Raw genomic sequence first — 18,587 nt, forward strand, 5'->3', positions numbered from 1 at the left:
GTTTAGTAAATAAAAGCACAAAGGATTCATTCACTCTCACACACTGTGTGATATTATATAACGTGATACTTTAGAAAGATAACCTTATGATCATTCCATATTATTTAAAACATTAAAAATGCTTTAAACCTGCAGTTTATTCCTAAAATGCATCTTAAATTTCAAACGGTTGAAGAAAGCCATGGGATGGTCCAAAGATCTGGAAAAAGCTAGAAAGTGAACCTTGAGTTGCAGTTTTTATCACAAAAAGAACATACATGTGTTTTAGTGATTCTGTGTATAAACCCTGCACTATTTCATCTGTCTATTATCTAGAACAGCTTTTATTTTATTTATAATTAATTCATGATGTTCTATATGGCCTATACTGTGTTATACTTGAGATTCACTAAAGAAAATAACATATAGACTACATTTACTCAAACAGATGCATTTTAAATTACATCCTAGAAAAATTAATTGATTAATTGATTTGGTATTTGGGTATTTTCAGGGCTGTTACAATAAAACATAAGTTATATTGTCCATGTGACAATGACTCAACATAAAAAGGTAATGGAGAAAAAAAACATAAGATAATTACATTAATTTGAACTCATTTTAAAGTTACTTAAAAAGTAAGCTCCTTTCTAATGATTCATAAAGGAAACACATGACTGATGACACATAGCAGGAACCAGTCAGACAAATAGGACTGAAGTTATTTATTACGATGTTGTCAATCAATACAGTGTATAAATGCAGATCAAATCCTCTTCATTTTAAAACTGTTTATTTCTTTGTTTTACAATTGTGACATTCTCTTCATTAATCACAACAGTGAACAGAAAGCAGTTTTTTTATAAGTCGAGAAATACCGTCCATTCATGTCACAACGGCCACAAGAGAGAGAGGACGCTGCAGAGAAGAAGTAAGCTTTTGAGAAAGTGTTGTATGTTTCAAAGCCGTGTGTGTGTGTGTGTGTGTGTGTGTAGGGACAGTGTGGGTAAAGGAGGTCAACGAGACATCTGTTCCTTTCCTTGACAGCCATTTTTGCTTCCCAGACACGGCAGAAGAACTTCAAGTGATAAAACTTGTGATTTGACTAAGTGTGTCTGTTCATTGTGTAACTCTTCCTCTCTGCAAACACTCCCGGCAGCTTTAACTGTAAGAACATTCGATCATTATCAGCCGTGTCACTAGAGTCTTGGCGTCAATTGACGTCATTGAAATGATTACATCTGAACTCCTCAATAGGCTTTACATCAAGCCATTTTAGCACCAGTTACATCCAGGCTTCACAAGTCTGAACCTAATTAGTAAAATACAATTTAAGTTTAAAAAAAAATTAACATTTTAAATATTCTCAATATTCATCAGAAAATAAGACATCTGTAAAATTACCTCATTAATCAAAGCAGTTTGAAGATAAACTTTAGATTTTTGAAAAACATGCTGAAGCCACCAAGTGAGTCACCACAATGTGTCAATCAAATAAAAGGAAGTGGGATCAATGTGAACCACAGTAGTGAAAATAAATACAAAACATGAACCTGAACTCTAAAAGTCAAACTTACTTACTCGCACGAACACTGAAAGCGCACACAGACAACAGTTCACCCTTATTGTCGTCTCATCAAGATACAGTAGCCATTTGCACATTAACATCCCTTAACCGTTCATCACACTGCTGCCGTGGTTACCAAGGCTCAGGAATGCCATCCTTCCAGTTGGGGCAGCCAGCCAGTCGAACACGATGAGTATCTCAGCAACGCCGGAGAACACGGTGATCCCTGGTGAGAACGTCACCACCCACTCCCCCAGATGGTCACTGGCACAGCAATACATGAGTACACCGGGCGAGCTCATCTCGAGTGGCCAACAACCTGCCAAGGGGCCCCAGGAGTTCATTACCGACTGTGCGGCCTTCCGCCCCTCGATTCCCTTTTTAACACACAGATTAATAATAGCACCCAGCTGCATTGGGAGATGGGCAGTCATTTCTCAATGTTCACATATGAATAGGTGACTGATGTTGGCACGTGTTGCTCTCTCTGTGTGTGTGTGTGTGTGTGTGTGTGTGTGTGTGTGTGTGTGTGTGTGTGTGTGTGTGTATCTTCATGCCCATACAGTTACTGGTAGTGGCATAGCAGCAGTCCAGGAACTACAATCAGTCCGTATTTGCACATGCATCCATGCACTAAAAACAATGTGAGCATTGCCAACAAAAAGGTCAAGGAATGGGTTAATTCTTCTGTTTGTTTTTTTTACGGATTCATACAAAGTTTATTCCAACAGGAAATAAAAGCTTGTCTGATCCAAAGGTTTTCTTCATCAGTCCATAGGTTTCTGTAGAGCGAGTGTTCTACTTCATAAAGTGCTTTTGCATCATCTTGAAAACATCTTTACCTCTTTGGTATCCAAAAAAAGGATGAACCATCTTGGCGAACACACTTTTCTTATAAAACATTCTTTCTTTTTTTTCTTTTTTTTTAAGAATAGAGGCGATTTCCAAAGAGTGTCCCTTGAGCTGAGATCATCCTCCAGGTGCAGAACTTGTAGATCAGAGGTGCTACTTTGTATACCGTCCAAGACTAGACGTGGCTCTCAGTGGTTTCTTCTGGCCTTTGGAGAATTGGCGTAATACGAAGTCAAAGTTTGCCGTTGTGGACATGGCATAGAAGACGTTTGCTTTGTCTGGTATGAGCAACTCTGAAAACAGAAAAAAAAAGATAAATTGTCAATTTTCTTTCTCTCAGCATATTTCTAAAAACCTTTTGATGGTAGAGTCATCATGTTCTCACCTCTGTCTTGGGAGATGACCTGGGTCAGGGTGAAGTCCCGCCAGTTCATGTGCTCAAGGTGATGCTTCTCCAATGCCCTTTGAATCACCTGTGGAGTCTTGTCCTGACTGGTCAACTGTGAAACACAAAGAATCATAAATGCTATTAAAGACACTTTAATGATGACTGAGTAGTGAAAATCTAGTTCTTGAGGATGAACTCACCATGATGCTTTTGTACATGTTGCCGTTGTTGTGGCCGAGGTCCACGCTCAACCTCACTATACACGAGTCGGCCACTTGGCGGTTATACACAGGCAGGGAGGTCATGGACACGGAGCGCTTGTGGTGGGAGGCCAGAGCAGGCTTTGGCCGAGCGCCGGCACATGACGTGGTCGGAGGGCAGAGATCCGTCTGGCAGTCGGAGGGGGAGGATGAGGAGCTGATAGGATTGGGGGAGTCTGGAGAGGAAGCCGCGGAGGAGCAAGGGGAGGACGAGGAAGAGGAGGATGATGAGGAAGAGAAGGCCTCGGACACGTTGCTGCAAGAGCTGTGAAAGGACTGCAGAGAAGATGAGACAAAAACAAGAGAAAGAATATTGATGACTGGAAAAATGGTTAGAGCATCTGCAGAGAACAAATGAGCTATTGATGGATGGTGCAGCAGTGAGAGCTGTGCACAATTTAACTAACCCTACTCCAGTTCAGCTAAGGACCTGATCATTTGAAATTCCACTTGTGGAGGGCTCGTGGTAGTTTCAGTGGCCCACTAAAGAGGAGCTTTTGTGAAGGGAGATTATGTAAGCTTTCCAAGTTTTAAAAGCCATTCAGTGCATTTTACTTCTTATTAGAAATGCTTTGGGGGTTTGTTTGGCTACTTAAAAACAGGACAATTGTTTGTGAAGTGTAAATAGTGGTGATGTTGTGTTGAACACAGAAGCCCATTAGATGAAGGCACAGCACGACAAAGCTGTCAACAATGACACCATTGTTAGCACACAACTGAGGACAAAGCATAGACATAAAACAAGGCTATTAGACAATGAGGAAGACACACACACACACACACACACACACACACACACACACACACACCACACACACACACACACACAGACAGACAGACAGACAAACAGCTGTTTACCTGCAGTCTGATGGAACAGGCTGAGTTTGGTGAGGAGAGGTCCTCCATCTCAGATCCACTGGATCCAGAAGATGTAACACTGATCTGGTCAGCAGGGACTTTTTTAGATCCATCACTCACTGTCAGGAGGCTGAAGACAGAGATTAAACTTGAGCTTGTGTCAAAGAAGCCAGAAAATCTTATTTTATGACAATAATAATGCTGTTTTATATATAATTATGCAATATTACCGACCGTATTTCCCTTTAACTGTTTATCAAAACATCATACAATAAATCATACGGATTCCTTTCATGTTGCAGCAAAAAAGGGTTCAGCAAATACTTTTTGCTGACTGACTGTGTGTTTATGTGTTGTACGTGCAGTTCTGTGTGCATAGTTAAATGTGCATGCACCGCGTGTTTGAATATGAAAATGAGAACACAGATGATACTCACGAGGAGAGTTTCTTTGTGAGTGTGCGGTGGCTCCACGGAGTTGGCGAACACAAGTCCACCGGAGGCTCCAGCTGCCTCGACAGTTCATAACTGTAACACACACATATAAATCAGTACTGCAGTCCTCTATATATATCTATGTATATTTCAGATATAGGAAAACTTTGTTCTTATTACTGATTTGTCAGTCTACAGGCATTTTGATTGGTGATGTCTTGTTGAAGAATTAGTTGTCTTTAGTTTTTATTAAGTTGAGTTGAATGAATACCCTTAAAACAGAAAGTCTGATGACTTTGTAATCATTTTTCACTACAAAAAAATCACAATATATATAAAAATAATATTATTTATAATAATAATAATAACAATAATAATAATAACAATAATCACTTGAGATCTCCATAAATGGTAAAGCTTGTTTTGTATTTTTTTTAAACCAAAACTGATTGCCATAACACACAAATGTTTCTGATTACAAATTGTTATGTTGAATCTAATGTTATTCAATTATATTACATAATAATAATAATAATAATAATAATAATAATAATTATTATTATTATTATTATTATTATTATGTAATATAATATATATATGTAATAATAATAATAATAATAATAATTATTATTATTATTATTATTATTATTATTATTATTATTATTATAATAATATCAGTGAAAATTGTATATTTTTTTTGTTTTAGTGTTCTTTGGGTAAGACTTTTCGTTATCTGTTCAGCCATATCAGTTTTTTTCTTCAGATCCAAACACACCTCCGTTTCTTGTTACTCTGCTTGTAGTTTGAGTAACATAAATCTCCCCAACATCTGTTTTTTAAAGCAGAAGTACAGCAAATGTAAAGATTTTATGAACTCTGCCTACGATGAGCTGCATCACTACTGAGTTAGGTTATATAAAAATGTGACTAATTACTGCATAATAAATGTCAAATGAGAGTTTCTTTATGGCAACGTACCCATGTCTCACGCCATTACTCAGTATGATCGGACATTTTGATCAATTATAATGCATACTGCACCCAACATCTTTATTCGTCTTTAATAACAGAAGAAGAATTTTTACAACCTATGTAGCTAACTAAACTTTTATTGCGCTTTCAGCTGGCTTTCCTCTGCTTGTGACGCAGGTTTGTTATGTGAAGGGGTAAATAAAACGCGTCCTTTAGCTCACCTCTCCTGGTCCGTGAGGAGCTTGTGACCCTGCAGCCAGGCAGCGATCCTGGGGTGATAGGGCAGGTTGTACTGAGAACAAGAAGCCTGCAGCACACGGATCTGTGACAGAACCTCAAACTCCTGTAGGGAGAGAGAAATGTGGCTGGATAAACAGAGTGACAGAGACTGCAAGATGTCCTGACTCCTGACATCTGTGTGTTTGCATAACCTGCCTGCAACAACAAGCTGCAACACTATGGTATTTCAAACAGTTACAGAGCTGTAATGTTTAAAAAGGAAAACCAAAGGTCTTCTAGCTTCTAGCCTGTCATGTACTGAAAAGTGTCAGAAAAATGTCCTTCTCTGTTTGCTTTGATAATGCAAACATACCGTACACACCCAACCACACAGGCATGTACTGTAGTGCTGACAGAATGTAATGTGGACACCTTTGTGCTTTTGAGTACTATGTTAAAAAAAAAAAGAAATAAAGAGGAATACATAAAAGATGACACAAAGAGGAACCACTTACCCTCCTCCTCTTCTCGAAGTTTATGAGCCCACCCTGTCAGAAGAGCCGATTGTTAGTACAGTAATTATTTATTGCATATGTCAATGATTCATTTGATCAAGAAATGAACAAAAACACCACAGTAACACTTCATGCTAACATACCCTATTATATAAGCAGTATATAAATCATTAATGAATGTTTCAGCTGTAGGCAGAGATAAGAACCATTTCAAGTGTTTTTAAGATGAATCATGAATTGTTGACAATATAACACAGCTGTAATCATAAATAAGACTCTGTATTTTACATAAACATGAATACTGCATTTTTATTTCAATATTTGTTAATAATATTTACTAATTAATGATTTATTTATGATTTTTTTTATATTTACACGGATTAACCCTTCTTGAACACATTAAATTCCCCTATGTGTGTGTGTTATACTACGTTATCAAGCGTTTGTTAACTGCTTTTGTTAACACAAAAGGATTCTTTGTGTTTAACACTTGAATTTTATTTTTTGTCTTAGTACAATATTATGGCATAGAAATATAATCTCTGTGAAAACAGCTTTTAAAAAAATTGCAACAACTACAAATTGTAAATTAATTTATTCCATTGTTCTCAATATAAATATTAATAGTAGACAAGCAGACAGACACCTACACACATTTAATTTCTAACACATTTTGTTTATTGATACAGTTTTCGCTCTCACATTATAATTATACAAAATGCAGAGTGCATTTTATTTTGCAGTAAACCCTTTTTATATCTTAAGCAGACTTCCAGCCAAATATCTAGTGTTTATATACTACTTAGAAAGGCTAGAAAGAGGGGAAATACATAATAAGGTGAGATATTCAAATTCAAATATTAAGCAAAGGAACGGTTATGTACCTCCACAGTGTCCGGCAAAGCAGTGTCCAGCATGGTGAGGACGGTCAGATAGGTGCCAAGGTAAGGAACCACTCCACTGGAGGTACTCTGCAGAGAGACATGCAAGCACACTGCCCATTAGGTTACACCAGTTGTTTCTTGTGTCACTGTATCTGGTTATTTGAGTCTTTTAATTACTGTCATTAACTTTTTTTTTTTGATTGAACGGGTAGAGATCAACATTTACACAAGGCAAGTCCCAGTTAGCAGCACCGTGGGTTCATGTTACAGCCCAGGAGAATGTGCATATGACTCATAAAGACCCCAGTCTGGTCTATTATTACTGTCCTATAATCCTGGTGATCTGAGACCATTTGAAACTTGCACAGCACCAAGCGAGGCTATAGATAGGTTTGGGCATCTGCCATGCCAGAGATACTCCACCCACACTGAGGGAAATCAGCTCTCTTGTTGCTCTTAGAGTTGTATAACGTGGAAGGGATTTTGCATGTATCTTTTTGAAAAGCTGAAACTAAACCCTGCCTCTGGCAAAATTACTCTAAGAGAATATCACATGGAAAAAGGTCACATTTTGCATCATTCCTACAGTGAAAGAGTGCATTTTAACATGGTACAAAAGGGAGGTTGCTGCTTAGTGTTTAGGCTGACCTAGACCTCACTGATATATGGCACTGGGCTTCTTCTCATGTCTTCAAAACATCTCAATCTTGTCTCATCCTGAGGTATGACTTACCATCTGTCTGGAGATCGGACACCGCTTGGATACCTTTGGAGAAATGTTATCCACAGTCACTTGGCCGTCCTGTCAAAGTAGGTCAGACAGAGCTATATTCAGTTATAGTTGCATAGATCGGCCCATTATCAAAAATAAGTGATTCAAATATAAAATGCACACAAGCACATACAAGGGGGCTAAGGATGTGAGCAAACTGTAAACTGGCTTATGATGCAAATTCTTCAATACAAGAAAAGGACTTATTAAACATTAACTTGGACATCCTGTTTAATAGTTGTCTTTTGAAAGAAAGGCTTTCTCTCTTAAGTCTTTGTATGTAATATCTGTCTAAAAGAACAGTGATTAGGCTTTAAGTAAATGTATGAATGATTGTGTTTACACAGATAAAAGCTTCCTTAGTAAAAAGGCATAAGCTGAATACACTAGTGAGAATTGAAAAGGAGGAGAAAAAACGACAAAAAGGGAGACATAAAAAAATGATTTCCCAGTGAAGAATCTCTTTGGATGTTACTGTGAAGCAGCAAATACTAGTGCAAGCATTGGTTGTTGTGCGTTCTAATCTATCCCTGGTCTATTGACTTTTGAGTCCTTTCACTGTAACTAGACACAAGCCGCCACTGACTCAGCTGCCTAGAGGAGACTACATAAAAGAAAAAAGGGAACACAATGTGCTTGAGGCCTCTAGTCTCCCATTAACACTCTGTTAAACATTTCTGTAAATATTAACGAAAAAATATGAATCTTTTTAATGATTAAAAAGAGAAATCCATGTACTTTGAGTGCTTAGGAACACGATCGTTTCCAAACATGTTTTCATGTGTCGTGTTTATGGTCACACAATGTCCTATATTAAAGACACAGTCTGTACATTTCAATATTCAGTTCAAATTGCTTAAAAAAGGCTGTTTAAAAAAAATCCCCATCTTAAATTGACTGCAGGGACTGAAAGTATGTAACAGCTGCAGGGAGTTGACATGTTTGCAATGGTAAACATTAACCCTTAGATGCATAGGTAGGTAAAAAATGGCCTGTATACATTGACTATGAAAATGTATAGGAATATCATCTTTGTCAGCCATATATAATATTTCTCATCTATCATTGTCACCACCAACACCTACATAGATTTCAATGGCTGACGCATCTAAAGGCTGGCACTGTAAAAATGGATAAAACTGAAGTAAATCTAGCTTGTTTTTTATAGTTTCCTTCTCACCTCCACCAGGAGCTCTCTGTTGGTCAGAACACAGTTCTCATCAGGGAATGTTTCCCAGAGGTTATCAAACATGGCCATGCTATCCCTGCAAAAAGAACAGAGACAATCTGTAGTAAATCTGCTGCCCTTTAGTCCAAAACCACATACTTTAAAATTGAACTATTATACACAATAAATTGTGTTAAAATGTTACATGTCACTACTTGGTTCATGACCAGCTGTTTAGGCCATAAAGAGAACAACATGAAGTTATGCTTCAGTTATCCTTGACTTATAATAGTTTACTGCAGTGGTCATGACCTGACATTGAATATGGGTCATCCAAAAGAGAGATATTTGCTGACTTGCTGTCAGTGACACTGAATTGCACTTGATGAGGGTTCAATGTCCTCATTAAAGGACAATTATGTAGAACACATTATGAACATAACTATAGAGATGGACAAAGTGGTGGCATTTGGCTGTAACCCAACCCTACCTGCTAACAGCAGCCCAGGTCTTTCTCAGCCTGTAAACTGCATTAGACTGAAGGGCCGACAGGATCGCCCTGAGAGAGGAGAAGTTCTTCAACTGACGACAATCCTGTAGAAGAAGCAACTTTCATTCAGTGGATGCACTTCAATACAAATCAAATATTCCAGTAACTATGTTTTACGTGAATAATTCTAAAAAGGGAAAGGTAATGAAGTGCATAAGTCTTTTCTTATGAAGTAATATATTAAAATCTAGCTAAAACATGGAGCAATCTCAGATCTGACTCACCTGTGCTACTCTGATCCACTTCTCTATGATGCGGGCCCTTTGAACAGGTGTAGTAGGAGGCTGGCGGGAGGAAGTGGGACTTGAGGTGGCGTCTGTCGGCTGGCAGAGCAGCGACATGATGACCTGGTTGGTAATGGCGTTGAACTGTGCAATGGTGGCTCGGATGGTTGGAGACATGTTTTCCTTCTTGTCTCTCTGCGACCACACACAGCCCAGACACTGGTACGGCACCACTTTGACAAACAGAGCCTGGAACGCAGTGAGAACCAATCATCAGCCTTTAATCATCAATGTAAAACAACAGAAATGTGGAACATTACATATTTCCTTTCACGTACAGAGTCCATTCGGGTGAGCTGTTCGGCAATGGCTGTAGCGGAGAAATCCATGATGCCGCCTTGATCGAGCGGGTTTTCACACTGTGAATCCTCATCACCAGAACTCTCCTCATCTTGCTCCAGGTCTGCCTGGGCTGGACTGACAATTGTCTCAGCTTCTGAAGAAACACAGAGCATGAATGGAGGTAGTGAGCATGGCTTTTTGCAGGAGTATTTGTTGACATCGACCACAAAGGGGTGTGGTACATGGTTTATAACTTTCTATTGTTATGTGGTGGAGGGTCACCTTCTTTCTGTAAGCTCTTGAGCAGCGTCTCAGCTTGTGCAGCCAGCGAGCAGAAGTTCGGCTGGGTGCGCATGTTGTTGTGAACTGCAGAGCTGATTCTTAGGTGATCCAACAACAGCCGGAGTGCCGAGTGCAGAGGAGGATCCCTGAAGTCTTCACTGTATTCATCCAACCATGTCTGGACAAAGGCCAACAGAGGGCTGAGGAGGCAGTGGAAGAATCATTACAGTTTAACTATTTAAAAAGACACACTAGAAATGAACCGTGTAAGGGTTCAAGTGCACAAGTTGTAAACTCAAAAGTCATCCACCTACCTGCTGTAGCTTTCGCAGTTGTCCAGGTCTGAGGCAGCATTGTCTCTATAGGGAGAAAAACAGACTTAGCCATACTCTTCACGCTGCTTTTTGTATATTTTAATCATTATTTGTTTCTGCCCTGCAGCGATCCTAAACCTGACCCTGATTCATGCCAACCACAGTCTAAAAACTGCTCTGTACATAATTGTTGTTGTTGAAAGCCTCAACATAATGAGCACCTGCTAGGTACTTATTATTACATCAAAGCTGGCAGGAGATGGTTGCTTTGTCAGGGAAACAATGTATAAAAAGACCCTGACGCAACACGGTGACTTTGCATGTGCAACAACCCAAGATGCTTTGCCAGAATCAAGAACAAAAGAGACGGCTCTTCACCTGTGGCTCTTCATGATGTTTAAAGAGGAGCCTATACTTTCTGATCAGGGCACTATAACCAGAGAAAGAGGCAACCCAAAGTGGAAAAGAAACTGAAGCAGAGTGTGTGTGAATGGACATGGGAATGTTCATTTTAGAGACCCATTAAAGGACTAATTCAACATTTTGGGAAATATGCTTATTCGCTTTCTGGCTATTAGAAAATAGATACTACTTTCAAGTCTGTATGCATAATGTGGAGTTACCACAAGTGGCTAATTAGCTTAGCCTAAAGACTGGAAACGCTAGTCTAGCAATAACAAAATCCACTACAAAAACACAACAAAACCTCTACAGCTAACTTTAGCTTTATTATTTTCTCTTGAAGCTAGCCTTTTTACGCTTGTTTTTTTGTACAGCTTTAGAGGAGCTGGCAGGCTAACTTGTTTCTACCCATTTTGAGTCTCTGTCCTATGCTAAGCTAACTGGCTGCTGGCAGTACACATTAGAGTGGTATGTCCCCCAAACTATTCCATTCAGAAACAGACAAAAGAAAGCGTGCAGTGGTTGTTCTGTACCTCTGGAAGAGCAGCTCTATGAGCTCTGAGGTACCGGTGAAGGTTCTGTACGTGGAGAGGAAGATCCTGCCGTAGTCCTGCTCCTGGCAGTCGGGGTCGAGGAGGTGACTCATAAGCAGGTCCAGGGTAGCAGCCTTCAGACGCCGCACCTTGCAGGTTCGGTACTGGACAAATGCACAGCATGGACTCGTCTCACTGGGGTTGGAGGAGGGGACGGGCTCCCGGCGCAGAGTGACCCCATAAACTGCACCGTCCTCAGTCTCCTCACCCCATTCCTGCACTGGGTTCTGAGGATGGTAGAGGTGGGGAACAATGTTTAAGGTTTACAACGACACTCATGTCGAGGGAGTGGCTACCATCCTATGCCCTGCTTGTGTCTCGAAAATATACTGGTACGGGTCAAACACACAAATATATCTATTTAGTATTGTTACTTGTCACAACAGTAGGGTCAGGTCTGGCAGTACGGAGGTAAAAATAGCAGAGGGCCTCTATGGCCAAACAGCCAGGTGAACCTATACACACACACACACACACACACAGTGACCAATCACCACTAAGACTGATCCCATGTGAACCACAACAACAACGTATTATTTGCTTATACTCATGACCATCATTCCAGAGCCTGCAATGAGTGCACAAACAGGTTAGTGTGTAATGATGATAATTATGCTGGTGTTAGCCACTGCTTAGTCTTCAATTCCACAATTTCCCTGCAACACAGCAACCTAAAATACTTCCCAGAATTTTATGAGTTCACATGAATGTTTATAGACAAATACAGGATTATCAAAAGGTTAGTACATCCAATGGTACATCAAAGCAAAACACCCACCGCCTAAATGTCAGAGAGCTCCCAGTTTCGGTCACCGTCGCTCATCGTCGTCACAAAAAAAGAGCCTTGTAGGACTTCTGGCTGTTAGCTAAGCACCAAGTGTCGTGATTTTGTTCAAACACACTGGCATTACATATTCAAACAAGAAGTTAGACCTTGTTTGATCTCAGTGAGAGATATCAATCAGTGTTCAAACGATTGCTCCTCCAGAATGCTCAACCGCACTCGACACGAAATACACAAGGGAACGGGGTCAATCGAATGTGAATACTGAGCGTCTTGTTCAGGTTTTCACATTGTCTGAACTATAATGAGACAACAGCTGTGATGCATAATTTCAAAAGGTCCAAAAGGAGCCAGTAGACAATATGTAATTTTTAACCGAACACTATCTGGATTATGAGGTCGCTGCTCAAAAATCAAGGTAATAAGATTTATTTGAAATTTGTTTCCATTGTTGTCTTTGCATTTCATAATAATAGCAATACGTTCAACATCACCAGTACTTTGACCCGTAGAACACAAGATACGTATTCGTAAGACATCGCTCTTTATCCTCCATTGAAGGGACACTCAAGTGATTAAGTATCACGCTTTCAAAAAATTACAAATCACAAAAGACACACTAAAAAAAGAGCTGCTGGAACACAGGCTCATTGTTATGAATAAAAGTTAACCCTGATGACATCCCCATGACATCATCAAGGTTATTCACTCAGGCTTTAGAGAACAGAAGACATAATACAGCCATTTTCTTGGGTTAAGTAGTGTTCCACATAACAAGTAAACCAAACTTCACGTGTAAAATTGGTGGATTGAGTGCTCCTTTAAATGCGTTTCATCATAACACCAAGCGTGCATGACTCCTTCCTAATCCATCTGCTTTTTATGCAAATAATTCAAGAATCTACACAGTGAAAGCAAGTAGATACTCATGTGTGTCGTGAGCTTTTTGATCTCAGTCGTTCCATACAGCAACACATCTCCTTGAATCTTAAAAAGTAGTGTCTGTGAACCTGTTTTATGTCAAAATCATGTCAATATATACAGCAAGCATTATTGACCAAATACTGCCAAGGAGATGAAAGACACTGCCTGTGCTCATGATAATTATTGAAATTCAATTATCTACATGAGAGGACTTACATCATCTTATGTAAATGAGTATTTAAATGTCTTCATGTAAAGACAAATGTTTGCTAGTGCTAACCGGTATCACACAAACCCTTTTGTCCCTCATAGAAACTAGGATCGTTTGTTGGTTACACAGACAGTAAACTGTTCATTGTGTGCTACTGTTACTCAGGGTCAGAGATGGTGGTACTAAGCACTACTAACAGCCAAATCTAAATATAAGAGTTTAATATGAATGAAAAAAGCAGATCATGGAGCAGCAATATGACTCACCCGTCCTAACTGGCACAGATTTAAACACAGTTAAGCAGCCTCAGTTGGTGTCATGTATTAACATTACATTTTATGAAAAGTAAATAAATGCCCGGTTGAAGGAGGTTGAAAGAAGGTCAACACTTACTGCTGTTTCCAGAATCCTCAAAGAAAAAGTATTCTGCTGTTTGATAAAAAAGATCTCTAACACGTTTCTCAAGTTTCTTCTTTTTTTCCCCTCAATCCAAACAAAGACGGTAGCTGACACACAATACATGTCCTCGCTCAATTTATACATCCTGAACCAAAATGAAAAATTTCAAATCTGTTACATTTCTGACATTTCCAACATTTTCTATCATCTTAGAAAAATTAAATGTCAATATTCTGCCAAAGTTTTACACAAAAAAGCAGGGATTTGTAATTTCTGGCAACCTATATATGGAAATATCACTAATAAGAATATTTCTTACAGCTGCCAACTGTAATGTAAGATTGGAGACACAAACTGAGGCTGTGGACTGCAGAAACAACACATAAACTGTGATCAGTTTACAGAGATTATACAAATATTACATATGAAGCTCTTCACATATTAATCAGAACAAAATGTATTTGCATATGTTACATTACAGAAACTAACCCCTGACTGATTGGCTAATTGAAATAAATTACATTACAAACAATGTTCAGACTTTACTGTGTAGCTGACTTCATGTATGGATCAGTGTATTCTTGAATCATATCAAACATTTCTCTTACCATTGTTAACTCCCATTTTCCCATCTCGTCCGGTCGACTAAGGAGTGCTTTCCATCTTAACAGGAATATTTGGAACTGAAAATCAACTTCCACCTTGCGAGACAGTAAGTTTAGGGCTGCATCTTGATTTAACTAAAGAAAAGTGGTTTTAAATGATCTTGTTTGGGACTACATTAACGCGCCTGTATTACAATTACAAAGACGACTTTCACTGCAGAGTATTCGCTACATTTTATGCCTGCATACAAATATGTAGGGTTGTTCCCATGTGACGGAAACAGATCTAAACTGTTCCGACTTGTTTTCTGTCTGTGCAGAGAAATCACTTGAATCCACCGGAGCCCGCAGAAACTCTCGTCGGCTGAAACTCAGTGAGCTTTATAGTGGGAGGTGACCTATGCTGCTGCTGCTGCTGACTGTAGGAGGAGTGACAGGAGGTGTGTCTGTGTGTGCGTGTGTGTGTGCGTGTGTGTGTGTGTGTGTGGCTGTGTGTGTGTGTGTGTGTGTGTGTGGCTGTGTGTGTGTGTGAGTGTGTGTGTGTGTGTGTGTGTGTGTGTGTGTGTGTGTGTGTGGCTGTGGGTGGGGTGCTCTGGTGTCAGTACAGTATGGCAATGATGGTCTAACATTTCAAAGCAATAGTTAAAGGAAATACACTATAGACCTACTTATTTGCTTTCTTGCTAAGAGTTAGATGAGATTGGTACCACTGTCATGTTGCAGTAATAATGAAGCTACAGCTGGTACTTTGGTTAACCTAGCTTAGCACAAAGACTGGATATAGGAGGAAACAGCCTCTCACATTCGGTAAACATCGGTTTCTGCAGCTACTAGTTAAAGTAATAAAGTCATTTAAAAACAATTGGATGTGTCTGCCATTTTTGTTTTGATTTAGATTTTAAATTTTTTTTAACAGAGGTTCAACTTTGGAAATAGGTTCAAAATCTTTTTTTAATACCCAATCATGTGGCCCAGATAAATGATAAGTTCTGGGCTGGATCTGTAAAACTGACCGGTTTTTAAATTACATTCTGAGTTCTTTAAGCATCGTCACTTAATTACCTTTAAAGGTCCAGTGTCTGACATTTAGGACAAATATAATATTCATAGGTATCTTTTTGTGTATAAATAAGTAAAATAAGAATAAATATGATTTTGTTAACTTAGAAAGAGCCGTTTCTATCTACAGCAGCAGCAGGTCGCCTTCCGTGGAGTCCGCCATGTTGAACCGTCATGTTTCTACTGTAGCCCAGAATGGACAAACCAAACACTGACTCTACATAGGGCCTTTCATGAGTTTCGTAGCCACCCTAGTTTTTTATACACATTTCACAGCCCGTTCTCACTCTCAGGTTGTCAAATACAGACGCGAGCAGTCTTCAGTTAGTTGTGATCTCCAATTTCACTGCTAGATGCCACTAAATCCTTCACACTGATCCTGTAAGTAAATATTGTTGCCAGTGTTCTCATATATGTGAATAAATCTGTTCTCATATATGTGAACTTACGTTTCCACAGTTATGATTGTTGCATGTTAGACAATGAATAAATGAAACTAGTTGTCACAACATTATTCAGTTCAGTATGTTGCTCAACGATATTTCAACATGCAGCGGGAGGAGCCGGGGATCGAACCACCAGCCTTCTGATTAGCAGTCGACTGGTTATATCTCCTGCCTGTGTTGTTTCGTGTAGTTGTTGACTGGTCCAGAGGGTTGTCAGTGCACCTTTCCGGGAGAACATACTTATTTTAATTTTTTCAAGTTAAGGTATCAACTAAAAATCAGTTTTCTCCTGTTGTTAGTGGAAATACAACAACACAAGCACAGACAAATGTATTAAAGTTGAGAGCGGTAAAATGTTGCTGGGATCATATTACTGTCACCACTTGTGATCTATAACACTGATAAGATGACAGTAGTACGCAGGTGAGATCATAGGAATTGCAGATTTCTATCTCTTACACATTGAATGCATAGATAAAACTCCTGATGTATTTTATTACTGCACAGAGGAACGTAAATTACATAAATAAATGATAATACCGTTTATATTGCACATTAACAGATTCATCTGAATGAAGACAACAAAAAATGTTTTGTCCTTCTAGATCATAATTTGATTGAATTGGGGGCGGGGTATTTCCAACGTCGAAAAAAAACCCTAATGATGTCATAATTATGTCATTAGGGTTATTTTGGTTCAGGCTTGAAGGCAACAAAAAACTTTAACAGAAAGCCTGTGTTACAAACTGGAAGTATGGAGTTTAAAAGATGTGTCTGGTTTACCAATAAAGGCACTATCCAGTTGCATTATGGGAAATGTAGGACCCACTGCATTTGGAGCTCAATCCAGACCAGGGACTAAAAGTCAGGACACCTCAGGCTGCTTCAGTTGTGACAATTCTTTTGAATCTGTCTCTTACGAGTCCCCCAGCTTTATGGAAGTGTGATACTATATCACTGGTGTACCCCTTTAATGTAGTGTGATCAAGTCCCCCAGGAAGATTTGACATAGAGGGCTAAGCGTGTAAATACAGCGTACCGTCCGTGACGTGATTCACACTGGACCAAAAATTATTTTCCCCATAAGCCTACTTTGATTTTGAGTGTCACAACCCCGGCAAAATGAGTTGTTACACTATCAGAATTTAATGTGGAAGTCTCTGGTGTATAAATTAACGTCTCTTTTGGCTTTGTGCACTACTGAGCAATTATCATAGGAATGAACAGAGCTGTGTGTGACTGTCACTAGAGTTGCACTGCTACATTCCTCAAACTACATTTTTTCATGATTGACAGTTATGATGAAAACCATGTTTAAACCTATTTGTTTTTGTCCTTACCGTAAGTTCAGAGGCAAGTAAAGCTTCATATTCTATTCTTATAAATGAAGTATAAAATCATCATCATTATCATAGATTTTTATGAGAGATCATTTTTACACTTTCATCACCTCTCCCTCTATCTGTGTCTGTCTTCCTTCTTATCTGCCTGTCTGTCTGTCTTTCTGTCACACGACTGGCGGTCCTTTGTTAGAATCTAATTTTCTTTTTGCTCTCAAAACTATGATAATCTAACCTTGTGAGGCACAAAATCACAAGTTGTTTGTGGCCAGTACAGTAGTACGGACCAACCAGCATTCTTTGAGGAAGTACTGGCAGCTACAGGAATGCTAGGTGTGACACAGCGAGAATACAATGTTCATTAAACAACAATGATGGCTCCCATACAAGCTGCTGCTAGCATTAGTCATATCAGAAATGGAGAGATGATCTATTTGGTTGAAGTTTGCTTGTGATAGATGGTGATAGATGGTTCACCCAATCACCTGCTGAGGATTTTTGATGGTTCTGTGTAACAAACCGTCTGGCACAGTCAGGTTAATGATTCAGATCACCTGTGAGTTTGTGTGTTTGTTTGTGTGTGTGTGTGTTTATGTTTCAGGCAACAGCTCACAATCTGACCTACATGACAGCAGGTTTTCCAAGAAAATGAAAAGATGCTTTACTTTTCTGTGAAAGATGGTTGTTGTTTCCTGAATGTGGCATTTCGCTCCGCGTCATCCTCACAGCTGATGTGTGTTTCTCCTCTGCCAATCCGAATATACCGGACAACAAACATATCACATGCTCTAAGACAATATTCGTCTCACCCAGTGAATTACTAAACCACTGAGCCACATATGGAAGTTGTATGAATAACCATAACGCCAATTGTTTCAATCCTGGGTTACAAGTAATTTAATAAATACTCGTGCATGCATCATACGCCAAAGGGGTCATATTTAAGTCTTTTGTTTTGACAGTAGTTCTGAAACACCTAACACCAAATAAAATCTTGGCACAGATTTAGTTTCCATTATTCGGCCCGAACAGTTACGCCACCGCCATCTGATGCTTTTAGGTGTGGTTCTTCCCCCGAGTACCTGTCATTGTTGATAGTGAAGGCATCATTAGCCCAGGCTGTAAACACAAACAGGACACCATACAGTACAAACCCTACCTACACCTGCTATTAATGTGTCATCTCTTTTAATATATAAGTTCAAAGTTCTGTTTGAGCAGACATTGCTCATTTTTATCGAGTA

The 18,587-nt window shown here is 39.2% G+C and overlaps 1 protein-coding gene across 2 annotated transcripts; it reads right to left on the reverse strand.

Moving 5' to 3' along the window:
- Positions 1-689: 689 nt before the first annotated feature.
- Positions 690-14,872, reverse strand: LOC127355955 (ral guanine nucleotide dissociation stimulator-like 1). 2 transcript variants are annotated; one of them, XM_051387299.1, is made up of 17 exons: positions 14,502-14,872; positions 11,516-11,802; positions 10,581-10,625; positions 10,267-10,466; positions 9,981-10,135; positions 9,643-9,891; positions 9,359-9,462; positions 8,881-8,965; positions 7,662-7,730; positions 6,929-7,015; positions 6,045-6,077; positions 5,532-5,653; positions 4,342-4,431; positions 3,905-4,034; positions 2,987-3,322; positions 2,784-2,898; positions 690-2,691 (listed from the first exon to the last, which is right to left on the reverse strand). In XM_051387299.1, exons 1-17 carry the CDS (start codon positions 14,523-14,525, stop codon positions 2,552-2,554), a joined length of 2,271 nt encoding a protein of 756 aa, XP_051243259.1. In that variant the 5' UTR covers positions 14,526-14,872; the 3' UTR covers positions 690-2,551. The 2 variants fall into 2 exon arrangements, with proteins under 2 accessions (XP_051243259.1, XP_051243258.1); XM_051387298.1 differs by having other exon boundaries at positions 9,981-10,138; positions 14,502-14,871.
- Positions 14,873-18,587: the final 3,715 nt, after the last annotated feature.

The sequence above is a fragment of the Dicentrarchus labrax genome, unplaced genomic scaffold (genome assembly GCF_905237075.1).
Source record: "Dicentrarchus labrax unplaced genomic scaffold, dlabrax2021, whole genome shotgun sequence".
Lineage (NCBI taxonomy): Eukaryota > Metazoa > Chordata > Actinopteri > Moronidae > Dicentrarchus > Dicentrarchus labrax.

Coding starts and splice junctions, on each gene's coding strand:
- LOC127355955 (XM_051387298.1), bottom strand. CDS start 14,525: ATGGGAAAATGGGAGTTAACAATG. Junction 7,731..8,880: donor ACAGAGAGCTCCTGGTGGAG/GTGAGAAGGAAA, acceptor CTACTTTGACAG/GACGGCCAAGTGACTGTGGA. Junction 7,016..7,661: donor GTCCGATCTCCAGACAGATG/GTAAGTCATACC, acceptor GTCTCTCTGCAG/AGTACCTCCAGTGGAGTGGT.